This window comes from Necator americanus, chromosome V (genome assembly GCF_031761385.1).
Source record: "Necator americanus strain Aroian chromosome V, whole genome shotgun sequence".
Classification (NCBI taxonomy): domain Eukaryota; kingdom Metazoa; phylum Nematoda; class Chromadorea; order Rhabditida; family Ancylostomatidae; genus Necator; species Necator americanus.
The window spans coordinates 18895362-18919481 of NC_087375.1; the positions used below are offsets into that span (position 1 = coordinate 18895362).

Here is a 24120-nt window from a genome sequence, read left to right on the forward strand (position 1 = left end):
CCTGAGTAACTGTTGCAGGACGGAGTTTTAAAAACGAGGAATGGAGTTTCGCAAACTCGCATATCAAACATTATGGACAGAACCACAGAAAGCTGAGAGAAATGTCCAGTGGTTGTTTTTGCCTCCCAACTCTCTTATATGTCACATCAGAAACCGCGATAAGCTCCAAACTCCAAACAACAAAAACCGTTGCTAGTTTTCCGTAAACAGACATAAAACAAAACCTAGTGAGACGACTTCTACCGCTGAAATCAAATGCGAGAAAATGCGACAAGTATTCGACACAGCTGAAAAAAGGTCGCTTCTTAACTGTGAGAAACTGTGCAGCTAATTGTAACACATTTCCATTTTCCATCCAGAAAAAAGATCAAAAGAACATTCAACCACGAATTTGACACTTATAGATACAAATACTCAACACCTGAGTTTTCAGCTTGCCGGTATTTCATTCAGATTTGTGTCTGGAACTTAACGGCTTATTTTGCATTCGCCACAGCCAAAAAGGAGTGGAACTTTCGTGACATTGTGATTGTAAAACCTCCGCTAAGCTGACGTGTGGCTCCACTCTGCAGTTGTTGCCTTGTCTAGAACTCCGAAGAGTTGGTTCCCTCATGCCTATTGTTATTTCTATTCTGCCTCAAAAAATCCTCAAGTAGATTTGATACCAGAATGTTTCCTTGCTCCTGAAGAAATCCCCCCATGTATTCTACCGTTGACACACAGTCTATAAAAGAAAAGGAATACACTCTTCCAGAAATCGCAATCCAAACAAATTAGCATCACTGGACAAAAAAAAAGAAATTCGAAACTTCTCGAGACTGTAATTCAAAATTTCTCCTGCACCAAAACAGACAGCGCAGTTAAATCGACGGGCAATTGCATGCGGATTCTTCGCGAATGTTCTTTGCTCCGCCTTCCCGCTGAAATGAACCAATTGGAGCTTTGCGCTCCGCCCAGTTCTCTAGAATTTTCATGCCCAGTATTTAGGGCTCGCGGGCGGTCGGAGCGCTTGTTTCTCCTCATTGGTGCTGCGTCTTGGATTTGTCTGTTGCGGGTAGTTTCTGAGCATTTTTCACTTCTGATGTAGATGCTCTTCTCTCTTCTTGTCATGATCTCGTTATGTCATAGACGTCGTTATGTCTTTTGCAAACTCCTTGCTATGAGGTGTGGTCATCATGGACTGATGTCGAATTTACCGTTCCAGAAATGTCCGAAGATAAGGGCGAGACCTTCGCTTTCCAAGCTGAGATTGCTCAGCTCATGAGCTTGATCATTAACACTTTCTATAGCAACAAAGAGATCTTCCTGCGCGAGCTGATCTCTAACTCATCTGATGCTTTGGATAAGATCCGCTATCAGGTGCGGTTTTTTTTCCCTTGCTATGGACCTCCGCATGTTGCAGTTTCCAGGAGATTTTTTTTTCAGGCTCTTACGGAGCCAGGAGAGCTCGACACAGGAAAGGAGCTCTACATCAAGATTATTCCGAATAAGGAGGATAAAACTCTTACTATTATGGACACTGGTATCGGAATGACCAAGGCCGATCTTGTAAATAACCTGGGTACCATTGCCAAATCAGGAACGAAGGCGTTCATGGAAGCTCTGCAGGTGATTTCATTGTATTTGGGTTAGGGATTCGTGATGCTACTGTCTAGTGTCATCTTGTAGGCCGGTGCTGACATCTCGATGATTGGGCAGTTTGGTGTCGGTTTCTATTCTGCTTTCCTCGTAGCAGATCGGGTAGTCGTTACATCGAAGAACAATGATGACGATTGCTACCAGTGGGAATCCAGTGCCGGCGGTTCATTCATAGTTAGGTCTGTTAGGTCGTAAATGTAAAGCGTTATTGGAGTTTAGCATGTGTCTTGTTCAGACCTGTTAACGACCCCGAGCTCACTCGTGGGACTAAGATCACGATGCACATCAAGGAGGACCAGACTGAGGTTCTGGAGGAGCGTCGAATCAAGGAGATTGTCAAGAAGCACTCCCAGTTCATCGGGTACCCTATCAAACTTGTGGTCGAAAAGGAACGTGAGAAGGAAGTAGAGGATGATGAAGCAGAGGAAGGAAAGGAGGAGGTGAGTTGGAATTCTCGGTCTGTAGGATTATTTTCCAGTAGCTCTGATTGACATTAACTTGTATATTTCCCTGTCCTACTGGGACGTAGAGCGTTGCCAATTTTGCCTTTGATGAGGTGGGAATAACGTGAACGGAATGTTCAGCATGAGACCTTGAACGTACTGCTTGAGCTGCGTCGTAGAGAAATATCTGTATTTTTTTTCTTGAGCTGTCACAAAGTAAAGAAAAAATAAAAGGAGATGGAAGCATAAAAATCGGTGATATGGACGACAGAGCTAGTACGGCGGTATTCGCGTGATGCTTCAGGGGTCAAAAGCATGCTTAATTGTAGGCCAAAGAAGGCGAAGTTGAAAACGTCGGTGAGGACGAGGATGCTGATAAGAAGAAAAAGAAGACTAAGAAGATCAAGGAAAAGTACCATGAGGATGAGGAGCTCAACAAAACCAAGCCGATCTGGACTCGAAACCCCGACGACATCTCTAACGAAGAGTACGCAGAATTCTACAAGGTGACTGCTTGATGGGGGTCACATTTTAATTCACCTTAGCAGGTGAAGTGGTTTAGTTATGTAGTCAGGGCAGAGGTGAATCATACTTTCGCCTTCTAATGTGTTATTTAAGAGCCTGTCCAATGACTGGGAAGATCATCTGGCTGTCAAACACTTCTCTGTCGAAGGGCAACTCGAATTCCGTGCACTTTTGTTTGTACCTCAGCGTGCGCCATTCGATCTATTCGAGAACAAGAAGAATAAGAACTCTATCAAATTGTAGGTTTTATATTTTTCAGATCGGCTGGGTTGGTCACCTTACTGCATCTAAAGTGTCTTAGTTTAGGTACGTTCGTCGTGTCTTCATTATGGAGAACTGTGAGGAGCTAATGCCGGAGTATCTGAACTTCATCAAGGGTGTGGTTGATTCTGAAGACCTCCCACTCAACATCTCCCGTGAAATGCTGCAGCAAAGTAAGATTCTGAAGGTCATCCGCAAGAATCTCGTTAAGAAGTGTCTGGAACTCTTCGAGGAGATTGCTGAAGATAAGGACAACTTCAAGAAGTTCTACGAGCAGTTCGGGAAGAATATTAAACTTGGAATCCACGAGGACTCTACCAATCGCAAGAAGATGGCCGACTTCCTCCGCTACTACTCATCATCGTCCACCGACGAGATGACTTCACTCAAGGACTACGTCTCGCGCATGAAGGAAAATCAAACTCAGATTTACTATATAACTGGTGAATCGAAAGACGCAGTGGCTAACTCAGCATTTGTTGAACGTGTCCGCAACCGAGGATTCGAAGTTCTGTACATGGTCGACCCAATCGATGAGTACTGTGTGCAGCAACTTAAGGAGTATGACGGCAAAAAGTTGGTGTCTGTCACAAAGGAAGGTCTCGAGTTGCCAGAGAGCGAAGATGAGAAGAAGAAGTTCGAAGAAGATAAGGTGTGCTGCAAGATTTCTTCCATTAGTAAGCATTTAGTTTTTGATTTTTCTAGGTGAAATTCGAAAACCTCTGCAAGGTAATCAAGGATATCCTGGAGAAGAAGGTTGAGAAGGTAGTGGTTTCCAACCGGCTCGTCCACTCGCCTTGCTGCATCGTCACTTCTGAGTATGGGTGGTCCGCGAACATGGAACGTATCATGAAAGCTCAAGCTCTGCGAGATTCATCCACAATGGGTTATATGGCTGCGAAGAAACACCTTGAAATCAACCCTGATCACGCCATTATGAAGTGGGTTTTTTTTTATTTATGACATCCTTTGTGATGGGTTGGAATCGCCACTAAACTACGTGCATTATAGGACTTTGCGCGAACGGGTCGAGATCGATAAGAATGATAAGACTGTAAAGGATCTCGTCATTCTTCTCTTCGAAACCGCCCTACTCTCCTCCGGCTTCTCTCTCGAAGAGCCACAGTCTCACGCCTCGCGAATCTACAGAATGATCAAGCTTGGTCTTGATATCGGAGATGATGAGGACGAAGAAATGCCTGCTGCTTCCTGCGCTGCTGAGGTTCCTAAGGTTGCTGGCGCCGAAGAAGACGCATCTCGTATGGAGGAGGTTGATTAGATCTAATGCATGCAACTGGTTATTTCATGTGATCTCCCTCACGGCGCCGCATCATTCTCTTCAGAATGTAGTGGTCATGGATGGTCGTGATCATTCTTTTGTTCTGTTATTAAATAAAATCTATATCGGTGATGTTGCTATACTTTTAATTGACTTTGGTGTGGGGTTGTAGCCATTTATACGTATATACGAAAATTTATACGTATATACGGGAATCGATGAGGTTCTAAAGTTGTTCAAGTTGTGGGGTGAGTCCAGTTGCACTGTTTGGGACGATACACTGACTAAAGCTCGCTTTGAGGTAGTTGTATGTAAAGGGGAGAACGGACTGACATGGAGCATCCCCTCGACTGAAGGGATTAGTGAAGGCAGTTGTATTTGTGGCCTTTGAATTAGTAAGGCCAAGGAATGCTACTGCTTTCAGGAAGATTGTGAGGATACCAGAAAAACATCGTCGGGCGTACAGGTGTAGTACAGAATAGGTGATGGAAACCAAGGGAGCACTCAGTGGCGCTCTTATTTCTCGATGCTCTTAACTTGCATTTTTCTCCTGGTAAGTTTGGCTTACATGTCAGAGATTCTGTAAGACTAATGGTTAGATCTTGGGTCCCCGATTGATCTAATTATTTACTTCGAGAAATAAGGAAGCCACTGATTAACCCCTCCCCAAATACATTTTATCCAATGTTTGTTCAATTACAGATGGTGCACAGTAGTTACTTCACTAATCTCGAAATATATTAGTTGTAGGTAGGCATTCTTGGTGGTGGTTACAGTGTAGATTTAGAATGTAAGTGCAGCTAACGCCGCATTTTCTCAACAAATCATTCCATTGGGGAATGCACGGAGGTGAGAGGTTGTTGGGGAGAAACAAGCGACTAAAACAAAGTTGGGGCGCAGATTTTGTTTAGGCGGCCGCATCGGTGTGCATCGTTAGAGCGCGCCGTCCTGTCAAAGATAGAACGGCATGTTAAGGCGTATATTTTGGAGAACCTGGGAAAATTGTGCATATCATCTTTTCATCCTTTTCTGGTCAGATATGTCATAATGTGCCGGTTTTAATGCAACTTGCTTGCTTTTTTGACTGATTACAAAACGAAGGAAGCTTGTTCAGAGCCTTTTGTGTGGGAATGTTTGTAAGTGTTGCTCCAGTACAGTTTCTACCGTTAATGGGGAAATATCTCAGCAGAGAGTAGGGACTTCTGTTTTCGTTGCCTTTCTAAGGAATTTTTGAAGTTTCTTTTTTATTGACATTCCTATAAGTGGATATGGGATTGAAGTAGAGTTAGCGAACGGCGGTTAAACATGCATTGCTGGATCTTTCGTGATTGTAGTTCTTTTTTGCTCATGTTCCAGTGTCTGGTCATCTTCAATATTCAGAATTATTCTATTATTCAGAAGATTCGGGCAACTACAGATTCATTGTCTGTGTCTGATGATCTCTTACTCTTCATAAAGGTCTGAGAATTCCCTGAGTTTATACAAGATAGAAACAAGTGGTACCAGACATTTCCCTTTATTCGATATGTGGCCGTCGAATCTTCGAAATGAGTTCCTTTACATTGATAAAAACATATGAGATGTTCTATAGCTCGTCTTCTTTGGACTAAATTTCAAGCATATAACGGAGTAAACAGAGAATTTTAGACAGAAATGGAAATAGAATTGTTTTCATGTAAAGGAACATACACTTCAAAAGTTGTTGAGACTTACTGGTTCGTGAACTAAAGCAATTTCGAGCTCTAGCCATATGCTCCTGCTCTGCTCCTCATTTTCAAGAGCATCCATGTTGATCCATGTGAATGTTTCAAATAAGTTACTGATACCAAAGAATTCGAATTTGCTCAGAAATTGAAGTTGTTAGCAAATCTATCCCCAGATCAGTATTGCAGGAAGTTACTTTTGCTGTACTTCTACGTTCTGCATTGCATTGATGGATAACTATTAGACGAGACTCTGAAGTAACTACGCGAAGTGAAGAGCAAAGAAATGACATAGTGTCTCATAGTAATGAAAAGAAAGCAATAGAAGCGTGGAGCTATGTCGTTAGAGCCATCCAAAGTAGTGGTCGTAATAGCTACTTGAACAGGTTTCTTGAGGTTTGAGACATACCGGGTTGGTTGTCTTAAAGACATCACCCCACGAATCTGAGGTGGTGCAGATTTCAGGTGGAGTATTCGTATACGGGATGGGAGACTACGGAGAGGGAGGTGATTCCGTCCATTTCTTCCTAATTGCCGTAAAAAACGGCCCGGAAAATGCGGCGCCGCACAAGACTGGCGCGCTCCAATCGAACCTCTTCTACAAAATGGTGCGCCAAAACGAATAAAGCCTTATCTTCCGGGCCGTTTTTTACGGCAAATAGGAGGAAATGGATGGAATCACCCCTTCTCCGCGGTCTCCCATCCTGTATACGAATACTCCACCTGAAATCTGCACCACCTCAGATTCGTGGGGTGATGCCTTTAAGAAGGACGTTGATTAGCATAATCACCAGCATAATCATTGATCAATCGCCAAAATCTGTATTTAATATGGAAGCCATTGCGAACACGTTTTGAGAGCACTCCTCCCACTTTTCCCCAATGTTTTCAGGAATAAAGCTTGTCGCTCTCACTTCTGTAACCTTCGCAATCTGATCCTATACTGCTAATTGCTGACGTTTCTCACAAGACATACGAGGACTACGTGAAGTTTTTCAAGCGAGCTCACATGTCAGGCTTTTGCTAAGAAGTAAAAGGGTGGACGGCGAAGCTGAGCCGGTTGACTGATTGCATCTGAGCGTCTAATACTCCATTTCTTGCACGATAGGTACCCTTTTATTTGGTGTAGCCTACTCCGAGAAAAGCTGCTGCGACCTGCACTCACATACACGCGGATCAAGACAACACGAATTTTTACATGGTCGCTTTTCGCTAGCTTTCACCACTTAGGCTACTGAATCGGGTTCCGAACGCGCCAACGCTTACGCAACTGCACCAAAGGTCAGATTGTTTTATTATCACTAGGACATCATTTGTTAATACAGACATAAAAGCTACACAATGATAACATTGGATTAGCATTTTGGTCACCTAATTCATAGCTCCACTTTTCTGTAGCTCAATCCTGACATTGTATGCGGTCTTTGTCGTGAATTACATCAAGTAGTGGTTTTACAACCTTCTTTCAGCATTGAAATAGGAGAATGTGAACAGAAAGTTTCTACAAACACTGTGAAAGCTTTAATCTTTTAACTATCCAATTCGCGTGTACATCTCTCATGACGATAATAGAACTATGAAGGTCATAAGTTCCAAAGGAGTATTGCTATGCTTAACTCCTGCGTTTAAAAAGAATGCTGCTTGATTGTCCGAAGTATTTTTAAAAAAGATCGATCTTTATTTTTTTTTTCTTCAGCTGTTTAATTGTAGGGTCAAGCGCGTAGTGGAAAGACTCCCGAAAACAGCCCAACTCCTTCCCCTCATGCAGCATTTAAAAATTAGGTAATACAATTTTGAAAAACTGAAGAATTGCTAAATAGAGGAGTCTTGTATGATGAACTGTAAGTAAAACAAATGTTTGTAAATAAAGATAAATTCGCAGCATTTACGCGCAATTTGGAGGTGATTTTAGCGAATAACACTTACACTGATTTAAAATCACTGGTCGGATGTTGCTAGGTTAAGTATGTATGTGCGAAAAAAACTTATAAAGAGAAATAAGGCTGCATTCTGCAGGAGGGGGTAGAGGAGATTTTGTAGAGATAAAGCAACCAGATTATCTTTTCAAGAGACCCTCTGGTTTTTTGAAAATTAGTTGAGAAAAAGTTGGGAGATTTGCCAGATTTAGTTAACTCTAAATACAGGTTTTGACGTCTTTAGACGTCACGTCATTAAGCATATTGTAGTGTAGCAAAAAATGTCAACTGCTCCATGATTGGTTCAAGGAGCACATTAGTTTCACTACCAGAAGCACAAAGAATAAGATCTTTCTATTATTTTGTCGCTGGTGCGCTCTCATCTTATCTAACCTATTTTTGACCGGTTTTGAGTCTTCCTCAATCATTAGTTCCAATATCACATGATTTTATTCCAAAAAAAAAAAACAAAATACCGAATATTACCCCTTTTATTATTATTATAATTTTTTTATTATTTTATTATTATTATTATTATTATTATTATTATTATTATTATTATTATTATTATTATTATTATTATTATTATTTTATTATTATTATTATTATTATTATTATTATTATTATTATTATTATTATTATTATTATTATTATTTTTTTTTTTTTTTTTTTTTTTTTTTTTTTTTTTTCGTGTTGAGTATAAGGCACTACTTCAGACATTTACGATCCCCACTCTTGCTCTATTATTATTATTATTATTATTATTATTATTATTATTATTATTATTATTATTATTATTATTGTACTTATTCCCTTCTTACGACCTTCCAGTAACTGGAATTCTTTACGACTCAGGAATGCAACGGCCAAGCACCGCGTCGCGTGTCTGTTTCCATGCCAACTTCAAACACGTACTTATTTGTCTTCATCTCGGTAGATTATTCATCAGAACACCTGGCTAATTCTTGTTAATGGAGATCCAAGCAGTTGAATCTGCAGCTAAGAAACCCTCCGTGGGAAGGGTGAAACCGGTGGGTTTATCAGATTCTTAGACTCCTTTACCCTGAGGTATTCAGTACTTCGGACATTTATTACGTGAAAAGGGATTTCATCGTCTAGTAAGATGAAGCCATCAGATAAATTTTAAGGTACCGTTGAATTTCTGGTAGAATAGCTGTTTCTAGTCAGCATTTCCCAATGAGATAGATAGATTACCACAAAATTAGCATAATAACGACTTGATATTGGAGTTATCCAACAGCCTTATACCAAGGATCAAGAAGAACCTCAACGTTTATAAAATTCACAAAAAAATTAACAGATTCCCTTTTTGTGGAAGATTATTTGTAGTGGAACTTAGATGAGCAATCAGCAGAAGATGCTATGAGCATCACAGTGCGAAGCTGTATAGAACAGTCGCAGATAGGTCTAAATACCTGTATACGAGCCTCTAGGATCCGTTTATTGTCAACGTTGCGAAGACTGTGTACACAGTCTTTGCAACAAATATAGGCGCTTGGAATACCGGCACAGAGCTTCGTGGATTCTTTTCGAATATTCAATATTCTATCAAGTTGCTCAGAAGGTGACGTTGAAAATAGATTTTGAATAAGCGAACAATTTGAATAACGAGGTAGAATCCATTCCAAGGATTACAAGAAAGAGTTCGACATCAGCGTGCGACGAGTAATTTTGAGCGATTGTAAAAAGTAACGACGCAAAGGAACAGACTTTGTAGTGAAATATAAATCAAAGCAGCGTTTTCCGGGATGTCTTGGGTCACCAGCAAAGTAAATTGTTGCGGTTATTTTAAACCGAAAATCTCCCAAAAACTGCACGAAACATTAGAAGTCAATGTCAAGCTCCCACGCTCTGCTAGATACACAATCTCTCTTCTGTCTCACCGCCCCTCGTCAAAATAGCACGAGGATTACACGAATGAACACGATCACATTTTTGAAGGCAGCGTATTACGAAATTGAGTGAAGTAGTACTTAAACCCCAAGGAAACCATAGAGTTCGGGTTGTAGCTTACGGAAATCAGCGTGGCTCCGCTAACTTCCCCTAATCGTCGTCAAAGACGGCGTGGGAGCGGTGTTTATTCCCATAGGGTACGTTAGAACACCTTTCCTTATTTTATTGGTTTTACTTGAAAAAAGTGATGAAAAACTGCCTATTTATTGGTTTTATTTGAAAAAAGTGATGAAAAGCTGCCTATTTATTGGTTTTATTTGAAAAAACTGATGAAAAACTGCCTATTTATTGGTTTTACTTGAAAAAAACTGATGAGGAACCTCGCTGATCTTGGATCGCTCGCTCTTGGACTCCGCACGTGCATAAATATGGCGCGTCGCTACCGATTTTGTAGGAAAGGACGCCGTCTTCCACGCCGCATTCTACGACAGTTAGGGAAGAGCTCGCTTCCGTGATCGACAACCGGAACTCTACGATTTCGCTGAGGTTTCTGTGCTACGTCAACATCCTGATGAGCTGACTTTAATACATATTTTGGGGCGTTAATCTCAAATATACTAACGTCTGTAAGATATGATAGCTTCTAAGTATTAAGGTCGAAATCGAATCATTTCTTACAAACACTTCTGTCCTGAATTCGATTAGGGAGATTTAGAGTACCTGAATGTTTGTGCGCTCTGAAAACTCGGCAGATCGAACACATTTGAAAAGAGTCCTTTCGAATATTCCGATTGATTCGAAGAACAGTATTTAAGAATATAGGACCTTCCGAACAATTTTCACTCTGTTAGGTACATAAGCACTACTGATTAGTTTATAAATACAGACTATAGGAGAATACTATGAAGAAATTTTTTCTCAGATGCCGAGAAGGAATCTCGTACGTGCCACCTCAACTCCGGGTACTTTGCACTCAATGGGTTCAGTTGGACGCTTTTCTTTGAAAAATGATGAAATTCAAAGAGCATCGGTGGGTTCAAAATTTCACAACGTTTTAAAAATATTCCAGAATACTAAGGAACAGTGCAAATAAAGACGGAAAAATCAGCGGAGAGCAATACCTTTGTGCATACGTATGTTTATGTATCATATCCCACAAGAATGGAGTGCAAAATGGAACCTTTTTAGCAAGCATAGTGGAAAAATAATTCTTGGCTAGTTCCAAACCACGAAAACGGCTGAACTGAAAAGTTGCATTTATTGGTCAGACCATTCTTCTTTCAAATCGACTTTACACGTCCTTTTGCATATTATCGCGCTGAATTTCGTCGGAAGGTTAAAGAAAGAGCTGTTCAAATTGAAATTGGCCGAGATTTAGTTGGCACATCGTAGTAAGTCATCCATATGCATATGTTCTTCTTTTAAGGTGAGAAAATCGCACATTGCTGAAACTGAGGCGAGGTGCACTCAAAGGACCGAAAACATCGAGGTTCAAGTTCTCTCCACTATGTGTTATCCCAACATTAATTGATGCTTCTGTTGGATTTTTCAGAATAAGTAGGAAAAAGTAATGAAGTCTCTTATATTCTTCCTTTTTCACACACTTTTTTTTTATTTATTGATTTGTATACGGGGTGTGTCGAATGGTTCTTAATTTCATCGTTATTTTTTGTTCTTTTGGATGTCTTTTTTATGTCTTGATATTTTGATAGTTATGAGATTGAATTCAGTAGATAATATGCTCCAGAACGCAATGTTTTGAACTCTGATGTGTAAAAAAATATTGAGATCTCAGAGAAAATAATTAGGAAAAACCAGGTAGTAAATCTTCTTTTCTGAAACCAGGTAGTAAATCTTCTTTTCTGAATAGAAAAAATTTGTATTGGTACTTGTACCTACCACCACTCCTACGATTACTATTCTTCACAGTTGCATATATTTAGAATCGCACAGTTATTCCATGACAAATAATTTTTATCCTATTAAAAATTAATATTTCCAGCAATCCTTGGATCAAAAAATGCCTTTCATCAAACAATTATATGCATATTGTTATGAAGAAGGTCAACTAGTTACAGGCATTACGTGAAAGAGTTCGTAATTTCCTCCAACATGCTGCGTATCACAGAACTAACCGACGAATCAATTCCCTGCAAGGAGTTCAAGCCGTTGATGAGGTATTCGCTATAAAAATCGCAGTTCCACAATTACGAAGAAGTTTATAGTTCATCGTAAGCTCTTGATCATTCAAATTACAAAGTAAGCTCGTCATTTTTGTAGACGAGAGACATTTTTTCTCATACGCTGGAAAATCCCCGACCTGATATCAATCTGCAAAATGTGCTGCTTGGAATTCTATCAGAGGTGGAAGAAAAACTGAAAGAGGACGTTCATCAACATGTGCGTGTTCTATTTCATATTTACAGCATACGTGTGTACTTAGGAATGGTTTTTTGCCTGGTGACAGATACATTTTGTTAATTTGGCACCTACTTGCAGATGGAAATGTCACGGGAATACAATGACCGAAAACTGGAAGACCTCACTCGTCGTTTCGAGCAATTCTTGCGACAGAGTGAATATAGTCATCAGGAAGAGGTGCTCGAGCTCCAGGGCTGCGTTGAGTTTTTGCAGGTGATATCCGTGTATCTCTTGCTTCAATATCACACTGATGTCTATACTGACACCATAGATTCCCAAATGTTGAACCTTCTGGAAACTCTAGCAATTTGCTTTCGTTTACTTTCTGTTGTCCAGAATTTCGTTTTTTTCCTTTTTTTAAGGACGAATTGAATGCCAGCAGAGTACAAAACGAACTTCTCGAGCAACAACTCGAGGACGCTAACATGAAATTGTTGGAGAAATCCCAAGACATGGGCAGTATTCGAACTGAAATCTCCATTCTTCGTAAAGAGGTCCAGGAACTCAGAGCGTTCAGGGCGAAGCATAGAGTGGGGACATAGGTTTAAAAAGCTGATGCGGTTCCAGATTTAAACTGACTGAGTTATTATTTCAGCGTGAATTGCAGAATGTTGAGAAGCTTCACAAAGAGCTAGAGGCTTTACGATCGACTAATAAAATCACACTCGAAGAACTTGCTAAGGTTGGGTTTAAGGTATTTTATTATGATTCCTCTACCCGTAATTCTATGTATGCTACTATCTACTGGATGCCGGTTAAAATGAAACAGAAGCTAAATTCACTGAAACATATTATGTTTTCAACATAAGGTGTTCCAATGAATTTCAATCAAATTCATTTAATTCAATTCTATGAATTTACATAGCTTCGTTTCCTCTTCATCTCATCACTATTATTTAAAAAGTAGAAAAAGCATCACATTAGATATGTGCTGTGGGGTTTGTTTGTAACCTCTCGCAGTGAGATTCTATTTTGCCGACGTCGTGCAGGAATGTTTGTTTTTGTTGGAACGTACTACTCTAGTCCTGAAAATTTGTTTTAGAGTTTTTCGAAAGGACTATGATATTTTGAGAATTACGTTCTCAAAGAAGTCAGAGGTTGCAATCTTCAACTAACCATTTGTTCACTAGTTTTCTTTTCAAATTCATTTACTCTCTCAACCATCATGTTACCTGTGACTTTGAGATCTACTTCGTGTTGTTAATCCAGTCTTGATATCTCCAAGATTCAATTGGAAACTTCGATTTTTAATGTTTATTTTCTCTAGTAATAAGATATATTTGCACCTCTTAAACATTGCACTCATGACTTCGTGGTGAATAATTCCGACTCAAACAGGCGCTTCAACGCTGACTACTTATCTTTCATTCTAATCCGAATCCCACCAACTGAGAAACGACGTGGTGCGAACGTGTCCACCTGTTACAGAGCGGTGATTCACTGCTGCAGTGAACGTTGTCTGTGACTCATCCAAATCATCTCTATTATGAGTACCCTGAACTGCAGTAGCGTTGCTGAAATTGAACCGTCCGTGGCATCTGGAACGAAATTACGTGGCTCCGCTCACTTACTTCTATTTCGTCAATGTAATGAAATTCCGAAGGAACAATCTGCTATAGGAATGCACTTTTTGCTTTTTCGGAAGCGCATTTATACAATCGAATTTGTCAAAACATCACTTTATCCACTTTACGTACTCACTTACATCACTCGTTAAAAATAAGATAGAAAATCTAATCGAAACGGCTTATTTTGATAATTAAACTTTGATAAGCATGAATTTTCTTCTCCAATATCTCACCAATAACGTGTCTGCAAAAAATTGTGACGTTAAAAACGACAGTGCTTCCACGTTAAGAAAAAATAGTCACTAGTTAAAGGTTCATGTGATAGGTAGAGTCGGGTCAACACGACATGAAGCACGAATGTAGCTGCGGTGCATTTGCGTATGCGCTCCAAACGGCGCGGTGGAGGCAGCAGTTGCAACTGAGTTGGGACCGTCGCAAAGTGCAGCGATAGGCTTCGGCATGCTCCTAGCCGCTGTCGAAGCGCCTCGACAGGAGCCGCGTATGAAATTGCGTACGTGCTTCATGTCGTTTTGATCCTATTATATGTATACAGTTGTTATGTTATGATAGTTCCCTTTTCATTTTTGTACTTTTTGTATACATGTGTGATAAAATGTAGCAGTGGTTACATTTAAGCTCGCTTGAGTATCGCCCATCTACCGCATATTCTTGCTTTCCTTCATTTCCTTCAAAGGAGCGCAAGAAGAAACGGAGTTTCTTTTCATAAGGGATTCTACGAGCAAGAGCGCTTTTGAAGCAATGACTCTGCACACTCAATTGATTGGAAAGACGACATTTTTAATTCCAGAGTTCTCATACAAGATTAGTGCAAAACAACACTGACCCACCATATGATAAGCAGAGGTTGTTCAAAATTTACATTCATGAGATGAACCAGCTAACTAGCACGATCTTAAAGGCAGCATACCACGAATCTGACGTGGTGAAGTAGTCTGAGGGGAAAGCTAGTTGTAAACTGCAGTATCAGGGCTGGTCCCGCTCACTTCTCCCTAGTCGTTCTAACAAACGGCCGCTTTCGTTCCTATGAGGAACGTTAGGACGTTCCTTATTGCATACATTCTGGTCCCTTCAGCCACCTATTCATCGGTTTCTTGAATCTTGAATAGGCAGTCGAGGAGGACTCACTGGCTTTCGACCGCTGCGAAGCTGGATGCGGCCTGTGTACAAGGCTGGCGCGTTGCAGCTGAAATCGTCATGAAAGACGAAGTCTTTCACGCCGTTTTCTACTACGATTAGGGAGAAATGAGCGGAGCCACCTCTATTTGCACACTTTACGGTCTCGTATAGAGTTTGTTCGTAGGAAATCCATACCACCTCGGATTCGTGGGGTGATGCCTTTAATTCCGTTTGGCTAAAATTGCTCGTAGAACTTTCTAGTTTTCCCTATTTCGAATATATTGTTTAAGGTAGAAGAGGAACGAAACGAGCTCCGCGAAGAATTCGAGAAAAGTCTGCACAAAATCAGACTTGCTAACCGCAGGCGAAACCAAACAATGGACGATGAAATTGACGAAGTTATCGATGACCTCCTTTCGTGAAAGTGGCAGTATCGTATCCGGTCTCGAAATGCAAAAACACTTCCGAACAATCTGGTATTCCGTTATGATCGCCGTTGTTGTTTCCCAGTGATCCTTCGGTATTTCCACCTTATCTTCTTTTTTCACCTGTTATCTTAGATTCGATGTTCCCTTGATGGTCTTATCGTTGCTATTCGTACTACGTTTGTAATACACAAGCGGTCTTCTTGGTACCGCAAAGCAAACATTGGATAACGGTCAAACTTGTGTACAAACCGTAGCTACTGTATGCTATGTAAACAATAGTACTGACTCTACGTAAAAGTATGACAAGGAGGATAAACAGTTAATTGAAGGACTTTGAATGAAAGTGACTAAGTGAGTCAAGACCTCGCAAATGTGAAAAAATTGGGTAGCAGCAAAAATGCTTCTGTCCAATTTTTAACTACTCTACTCTTAACTTCTTTATTCCCATTTGTATAGGTGAAATATTGTTAAAGTAGCAGTTAAGACATATTTTATACACATTGGATGTTCCTACGTAGTATCGATCTTCAACAGTTTTTTTTTAGCGAGATCGCAGCACCAAAGAGGACGCAATGTATCGACACCTTATAGTCCTCCCTTCGGGTATATTTTATTTATTTTGCCGGCTCTTCCCCATTTTCATAAATTGCAGTTTCTGCATACGGAATGTTGCTAGCAACAAACTGACACTGTCTGACAATTTGATCCTTAAATCCTAATTGATAGAAGCTAACCAACAATCAAACAGATCCAAAAAGGGCAACCAAATGGAAACAACAAACAATTTGAATAATTTCAAGCTCATCAAAAACTATTAGAAAAGCTTACTATAACTAGAAAGTGAAAAGTCTATCTACACGTACACCTCCGAATTCTGAGAAAGGTTGGAATCATAGAAGCGCAGATGAGCTTCCTGAAGCTGCATAATTATAGTAGGGTCAAAACGACATGAAGCACGTACAAAGCAATTGCGCACGCGGCTCCTCTCGAGGCGCTTCGATAGCGGCTAGGAGCGTGGTGAAGCCCTAGCTGGCAGCTCCCATCGCTGCGCTTTGCGACGGTTCCAACAAGGTTCAAACTGCTGCCTCCACCGTGCCGTTTCGAGCGCGTACACAACTACACTCGTGATTCATGTCGTTTTGACCCGACCACACTTAGCTGTGAAAATAATGGATTTGATCAAACAATATTAGCAATTATCCGGATATATGTAATATAAAAGAAGTAATGCAGAAGTATGTACCAATTGCGCCCAAAATAGGAATATGAGTATGAAATTTCACCTCAAAATATGCAAGTCACTGGATTTGCATGCTAATAGTTCTGGACGTCATGCGATTTATAATCGAAGACTTGCATATTATAATATAATATAATATAATAATTGCATATAATAATTGCAACTAGATATCCTACATATACGCCTGGAATTCGAATGTAGGATCCATAACCAGGGTGAGACAAAAAAGATGCACGGTATTTACAGCAGTTATGGTTAGTTCAACAGTCCTGCATCAAAATACCGTTAGACTCTCAGCGAACCTCCCCTAGGAACCGGATTTGGGACAGCGGCAGCGCTGGTATAAAAGGGAGGTATTTTCGGAAAAAAAGGTTATTGCAAACAATGCGCTTGGCAGCAATCCTTGTGATCGTCGCGTTTTCTCTCGTACGTTTTGAAAATTTCTCCCACTTCTACATAGGGTTGGTATTTGCTGAATATATAAAGGTATCACAACCAGCTGTAGTTGAATTGTTTGTCTTTACCTTCAGGTAGCCCTTTATGGTTAATTTCTACCAGCTGCACTAATCCGAAATTGCATTTATGTGAATGATTTGTTAATACTAGACGGAATCAAATCTGAAGCTGTGGAGCAATTCGAAACACAACCATGATAGTTGGGAGCTCTTTTTGCCTTTAGCTCTTTATTTTGTTTATATAGTGAAAGGGTAGGTTAATTGCTAAAATTAAAACTGCAACTAATCATTAATTATTGGAGTGTGTGAGGTTTAATGCAATTACTTATCGTTCGTATAAATCACCTCGTCTAACATAGTCATGCTGTCTTTCGCGAGAAAAAGCAATTTGTGCTTCATAAATTTTAGAACAGGAAAAGTTTAGAACTATAATTGTAAAAAGTGGATACGAATGCAACCTGGACTATATCAAAACTAAGCGCTATGACAACACAGTTTCGGTTCGTTTATTGCTGAAAGTAATTCTGTCTTTAATACAGGTCGTCGGAAATGTTCTCAAATATCACAAGTCTTCTGGTGGAGTATCTTCTGATGACGAAAATAGCAGAGGTATGTCAGCCCAAAGTATTAAGCGTCAATCAAAGAACCATTTTAACTAGTCTATTACAGCAAAGAGAAATGCTGAACCGGCCGAAACCAAGCAAACCACTGCAGATTCTTCCGAAAGTAGCCAGAACGATGTTGCTGGAAGCGGAGTAGCGCATAAAATTGACGATGATAAAAAGGATTCGAGCGAAAGCGCGCAAGACTATGGTGAAAGTTCAGGAAGAAAAAAGAAGAGGGAAGCTGCTAGTTCGGACGAAAGTGAAGAAGGACTTGCAAAAGCGAAAGCTAAGCGAGAAACATCTCTTCAGGATGAAAAAGACGACGATGAGTCCCCGGAAAGTACAGAAGAGAGAGATCGAGCACCACTGAAGAGAGCGAAGAGAGCAGCTACAAATTCAAATGAAAGTAATGACGTTTCTCCAGAGAGTGATTAAAATTAAGGGTTCGAAGAAGTTTTGGTGCCTACTGCCGTTGAGTAGGAGAGCAGTTTCAATGATATTGCCGACTGATCGCATCAAAATTCGTAGTAATAAGGAAACATGATGTAGTTTCCGTCTGTTACAACGTAGTCGCTGGGCTGTGTTTGTGCTGCTTTCATTACTGATTTTCATGTTAGCCTTGCATAATTAGAAATAAATATATTCTGAATAATGTTAAAGGTACACTTCGAAGAATAGTAGAGCTTTATTAACTGAATCTTCTCGATCTTATCTTTGTTACTTGAGAATCGAAAGCTCAGATCAGCGTCTTAAAAACATTTTTTATCACTTATCCAAGAAGAACTTTCGAGTTGAATCGTTCAAAGTCCTCCGCCAGAAAGTCCGCTGAGTAGGCAAAGTTTGTAATGCGATTGTGCGTTTCCAACTGTCGAGCGAGCAGTAACAGCCGAGCCTCTCCCCCGTTGTGCTACACATGGTATATGTATGACTCAGAATACTTCCACTATATCCCTGATGAAAGTAAAATTGAGTCTCTGATTGTTTCTTGGGCAGTTTACACCAAATGCAACGCCAAAAGGCACTGTAGACGATTTCATTAACCTGCATAGCTTGAACCCCATGAAACCAAAAAATTGGGATAGTTTAAAAGCGGATTTGAGGATACTTTTGAGAAAAAATCATCTGAATTGCTGGTTGGATTTCCTTTTCCTCAGTCCACTAATCGCAGTTAATTTGATACGATTGCTTTACTTTTTTAAAACATTCTCCTGGGTTCTAACTTCTTTGTTGAAAAAGATGGATGAAAGATAAATGATAATGCATCTTCAAGAAAGAGCTCAGTCCTTCATGAGGGTTTACCCCTTCCTTATTCGTACCTTGCATCTGATTTCTTTTAATTTTTAAAATGAAGCTATGGAAACTAAACCAATTGCCTTTAGTATGCACTTCCTAACTTAGTTAGGGAATCATTCATTCAAGCACACAAACATAGATCATGGATTTAGGAAGTGCCTAACTTGGTTAGGTACTTACTTTCTAAATCTATGATCTAATGTATGCTTGAATGTGACCGTGTGACAGTTCAAACGTTCACTACATCTGCTTTGTACAGGTCTCCGAAAACTTGAATGCAAACAAAAAAAAATTGCTCCTACATTTGAATCTTTTGAATGGCCATAGACGAGGAGACGAGACGTTGCTCCCAAAGGCTAAAATTGGTCACAAATTGCCGGTGTGCTCAAAGAATGACTTTAGCAAAAATTCCAGATATTTCTGTCTTACTGGTCAGTTTTAACGACTCAGAAAAAATTTAGATATTGTATGACCCTAAACGCAATATTCAACAAAGTCGAGCAAAACGGTTGTAGCGTTTTGGCGCATTAACGTTTTCTTTCATGTTTCAAGACTTTTGCCATCATAATTGACTGCAACTTTATTCTGAAAAGCATTTGCCAAAAATTATGATAAATAACACGCATAAAGAAAATAGCGCACGAGATGAGCATCAGAGCACGAGTCCCATCCAGTCATCCGAAGTTGTATTCTTTCATATTCACAGAATGCCCCTAATGATGGAGATGTTGCGCATGACGTTTCAATGACAGAGGATTGACATTGTAGAGCAGCGGCAACGGTTCTAAAAATCAATAATCATCTAATTACTCCCAAAACCGGACACAGCGATTGATAACATCATCTCAAAATGACAAATTTAAACAAGTCATACATAATTTCCTAAAAACTGGCAAAAAATCCCACTTCCTAATGAGGAAATTCTGATTGAGAAACTAAAAGCGGACACTGAACGTGAAGGTTTGAATTTAAAGGCGGCAACGAAATTGACGTTGGTGGAAAAGAAATAGTTTGGGGTGTCGATTACCAGCGTGAGCGTGACTACCCCTGACCGTCCTGAAAAACAGACTGGGATACGCCTCTTTGTACGTTTTTTCCTACGAGACACCCACCAGCGATCGGGTGGTTTTTCACGACGGTTAAACTGAACTGAACGTGCTTGTATCCAATTTACGTCTCTAACCCTACGTTTTCTTGGAGATTTTACGATGCGTTGCTTTTAATGGTTACAGTACAAAGGAAAAGAAGAGAAGAGCGAATTCCGATGATTTCTTGGATCTATTTTTATTTAAAGAAAAAGGTGTGGCTTAAATTAGCAGCGAAAATTTCAAGCTCTGCTATCATTCAAGGCGAATCCTAAAGCCTTTAAAGTGTAAATAAGTCAAAAATTTGGAGTCCAAGCTGTTCAGTCAATTTTTAAACGAGTCAGCTATCTAACATGCAGTTGTCCCACTCAGCATCCGTGCAATTTCCGTACATAGCATCCTTGTTGTCATCCGAAATTCGATCCATGCATTGATGATATTGTATGACTGGAATAAGCATAAACTCCCAGATATTTTTAGTAGGAATGAGATAGGTCTGGCTCATGTTACTGTTACTTACACGGAACGCTCCTGCTACAATAGAACTCTAGCAGCGAAAGTTGTCTCAGATAGAATAGAGCATCTGCGTTTGAATATGTCAGTCTCGTCAAGCAATCAAAATCGACCAGAATTTTGTATCTTCCTCCGAGACAGATATCAAGTTCTCGAAAGTTTCTTGAAATCAGAAAAAAATCGATCAAAAATACAGATCACTTCACTTATTTAACTGTACGTACTTGCAAATACTTTGACTATCGAGCATTACTCGAGTGATGAAGTGACTCTCCATCGGCGGCAATTTGTTGTCAGTCATAGTAAAATTATAGTATGATGTGAGCCAAGAGAAGCATTTGACGGTGCTCTGGAATTAAATTGTGAACATAGATCCCATGAGTGAAATTGACGTCGTAAACGTGATGTGGTTGCTTGAAAATTCAAAAACTCTGCAAATTTCAAAAAGTGGGAGGAAGAGGAAATGCAAAGCAAATCGTATGCAGTTGGTCTGAAAACTATAGTTCTTTCTTTCGATTCAGAGATTTCGCAGAAATGCAGATATCCCTGTCTTTTTGTCAACGCAGCAATAGAAATACCTATTAACGACTAATTTGTAAGCCTCATCTATGTACAAACATGAAATAGTTGACCTGGAAGCGAACAGAGTTAGCTTTTAGAAAGAAAAGACATCCACATTCAGATTATTTCACATCAAAACTATTCACTGCATTTTCTTCTTGCTCCTCAACAACCGAGCCTTCAGAGGTTTTTTCGAAACGCTAGCGAAAGTAGGATCAGATCATGGCAGGACGTCATTTCCGAAGTTACAACATACAACATGGGTGCAGCGCAAAGGGTAAGAGGTTCTTATGAGACTGCCACAGGTTCATAAACCTCAACGATTCCTGATTGCAGTCCAATGCGTTGTCGCATCCCAAGCAGATCCAGGGGTCAAAGATTCTACTCTTTTATACTTTAGAGTTTTTATAACTTGGTCAACATGGAACTACAGAAATCAGCAGAAGAACTAACAGGAAACCGATTGCGTTTTCTTAAACCGCCCTTTTCAGCATGCTTTCTCACTTTGGAAATTCCTTACACAAGCTCTACTTCCAAAAATATGTACCTTCTAGGTCACAGTTGCCAACCACTTAACGCCCTTTTTTTCTCCACATCTCCTCTACATTCGACAAAGCCAAAGCGGTAAGCGTACATTGTATTCTTGCTCCGTCGGGATGTGTTGTGTTCCAGGTTTTGAGACTGCCTGCCGAAGACGAAAATTTCCGTGTTGTTGAGCATTTGTCAGAAAGCAAAACGAAAGCAGAATAATGATGACTGTTCGGGTATCTTTAAGTGTTTCAAAAAGACAGTGCAGTTAACATGAACATCACTAGAAAGAACTCACCCAAGTGAAAGGCATGGGTCATCGCCAGCGTTCTTCTTGATTCTTGCTGAATAAGGTTAATAGCTCCGTCGACACATTTTGTTCTTATCAAGTTGATTTCCCAACATCTAAGTATATCTATCGCAGGGGCATGGGTTTCTATAACTTTTTATGCATACGATAAGGAAAAGCGTTGAAACCATTAGAGTCTCGCACATTTCTTGCCCATTACGTGCCATGACACACAACTTCTACTGTACTAGATTACTATTACTGTGTAAAGACTTCATTTAAGAGGTCATTATATGACTTAGTGTGAAACGTTCAATTCTTATTCACGTCTTGAATATCTTACTTCTTAGTCCTAGTTAAGTTTTCTTCAACATTATATAATATTTCTTTAAAGACTATCGATGAAAGTGAATACATCTTTAATCATAAACAAATTTGCAACTAAAACTTTGAAAGGATTAACGATAAGATCTCCGGCGTTAAAGGCATCACCCCACGAATCTGAGGTGGTGCAGATTTCAGGTGGAGTATTCGTATATTGGATTGGAGACTACGGAGAGGAGGGTGATTCCGTCCATTTCTTCCTAATTGCCGTAAAAAACGGCCCGGAAGATACGGCTCCATTCGTTTTGGCGCACCATTTTGTACAAGAGGTTCGATTGGAGCGTGCCAGTCTTGTGTGGCGCCGCATCTTCCGGGCCGTTTTTTTGGCAATTAGAAAGAAATGGACGGAATCACCTCCCCTCCCCATCCCGTATACGAATACTCCACCTGAAATCTGCACCACCTCAGATTCGTGGGGTGATGCCTTTAATCAATCCGCTTGGGATGCGCCAACACGTTCACTTCAACTCATAATCGTTTGAGGTCTACGAACCTGTAACTGGTCCATACAATGACCTGCGGGGGCTAGCCGATGTGTCAACTCAGTGTTTTGTATCCTCACTTTTGGTACAAATTCATCGACGCCGGAGGGATGAAGGGCTTGGTGAGCACTAGGGCGGATTCGATCGAACTCCGATCGATTTTGCAGGCAACAGGACCTCTAACCGACTGCGCTACACCCAAGATCCACCAATGGGCGTAGATTAACGTTGGGATATCGGTCTAGGAAGAACCACGACGTTGTTGACTCTTTTACCAAGTGTATTCAAAACGCACCATGAAAATGTTCTCGCTTTTGATGTCGCAAAAGAAGTTCGAGTTGCAGCTGCGAAGACAAGACAATGTACAATTCTTTATGTGGGACCTGCACCACTTGCGATGAACTGAGACGCTACAGATGCAAGATGAAGAGGTGGGCTGCCCTCAACACTACATGTAGTCGCTGTCGGCGAGGCAACCCTGCCAACTTGGAAGGGATCCTGCCAGCGCCTAGCTGAACCAACAAGCGCCATGTGCACCTGAAATCGAGCACGCTTACAAATCGACATATGCGGTTAGAGAAGAGCCACTGACTGAGGAGGTTCTGGTCTCTGTTCCAGAAAATAAAGTATGGAAAGTCGGGCGGAGACGATGAAATTAATGAAGAAATGTTGTAATCTCTGCTTCTGCTCATGCGGTGAGCTGACCGTGATCATCCTTTCAACATGGGTTGGCGAAACGATACCTGACTTGTAGGTTATCCTAATTTCTCTTCACCCCCAAGTTATCCATAACGATTACCACATAACATCCTTGCTGCGTGTGACGTATAAAGTCTTGGAAAGGATCACTCTGGACTTCTAAAATAAACCAAGAAAAAACTCGTGGGAAAGAAACGAATTTCCTCCTGATTGATTTACGATTGTCCAACTTTCATTGTCAAGGAGATAAACAAAACGCTAAAACGGTAGTCGAAGCTTGTGCATCTAACTCTTGTAAACACCGTAGCCCTTTCGATACTCCTTATCGAGAACAGATAGAAATCCGAGAAAATTCTTTCGCATCTTTGAAAACATAAGTCGAAGAACAACTGCTGTTTGAACAAGAGCCGAATGTACTCCGCCGTTCAGAGTGGAAACAGCTGCGGTACAAAAGGCCATCACGGAACCTTTGATTTTGATCTCTGACATCGGGTGATATCATGCGAAGAACAGTTGAACAGGGTCCCGATGATGTGGTTCCAGAACCATTCAGACTCCCTCATCGTCCTCGAGGTTGCAGACGATTTAGTATTATTCGCTTCTAGTAGCGCGGCGCCGCAGGGTAACGTTAGCTTTCTTCTGAGACTATCTGCAGCCTATAGTATAGCAGACTCTGCTGCGCCAAATATAAGTGGTCTTATGGCTGTGATCCAGATCCTCACTGGGAATCAGGGTAAATGCCCAATCAATCAA

The 24120-nt window shown here is 40.5% G+C and overlaps 3 protein-coding genes across 7 annotated transcripts; 2 read left to right on the forward strand and 1 right to left on the reverse strand.

Moving 5' to 3' along the window:
- Positions 1-40: 40 nt before the first annotated feature.
- Positions 41-15227, forward strand: RB195_014380 (uncharacterized protein; the record flags this gene model as incomplete). Of its 4 annotated transcripts, XM_064204629.1 has the most annotated exons (22): positions 41-103; positions 988-1054; positions 1205-1359; positions 1426-1608; positions 1669-1817; positions 1874-2078; positions 2411-2587; positions 2700-2845; positions 2913-3519; positions 3573-3808; positions 3879-4137; positions 8482-8698; positions 8765-8796; positions 10175-10225; positions 10602-10709; positions 11106-11168; positions 11758-11856; positions 11960-12079; positions 12179-12313; positions 12463-12630; positions 12696-12782; positions 15096-15227. In XM_064204629.1, 22 exons carry the CDS (start codon positions 41-43, stop codon positions 15225-15227), a joined length of 3459 nt encoding a protein of 1152 aa, XP_064060508.1. The 4 variants fall into 4 exon arrangements, with proteins under 4 accessions (XP_064060508.1, XP_064060509.1, XP_013305756.2 ...); XM_064204628.1 differs by lacking the exon at positions 10175-10225; XM_013450302.2 differs by lacking the exons at positions 41-103; positions 988-1054; positions 8482-8698; ... (8 more) ...; positions 12696-12782; positions 15096-15227 and having other exon boundaries at positions 1207-1359; positions 3879-4146.
- A 1630-nt stretch (positions 15228-16857) lies between these two features.
- RB195_014381 (uncharacterized protein) lies at positions 16858-17968 on the forward strand (the record flags this gene model as incomplete). The annotated part of the gene is made up of 3 exons (XM_064204630.1): positions 16858-16899; positions 17468-17537; positions 17598-17968. 3 exons carry the CDS (start codon positions 16858-16860, stop codon positions 17966-17968), a joined length of 483 nt encoding a protein of 160 aa, XP_064060511.1.
- Positions 17969-20251: 2283 nt separating this feature from the next.
- Positions 20252-23826, reverse strand: RB195_014382 (uncharacterized protein; the record flags this gene model as incomplete). 2 transcript variants are annotated; one of them, XM_064204631.1, is made up of 6 exons in its annotated part: positions 20252-20358; positions 20432-20586; positions 20649-20773; positions 21620-21753; positions 21812-21949; positions 23658-23826. In XM_064204631.1, 6 exons carry the CDS (start codon positions 23824-23826, stop codon positions 20252-20254), a joined length of 828 nt encoding a protein of 275 aa, XP_064060512.1. The 2 variants fall into 2 exon arrangements, with proteins under 2 accessions (XP_064060512.1, XP_013295490.2); XM_013440036.2 differs by lacking the exon at positions 23658-23826 and having other exon boundaries at positions 21812-21833.
- Positions 23827-24120: the final 294 nt, after the last annotated feature.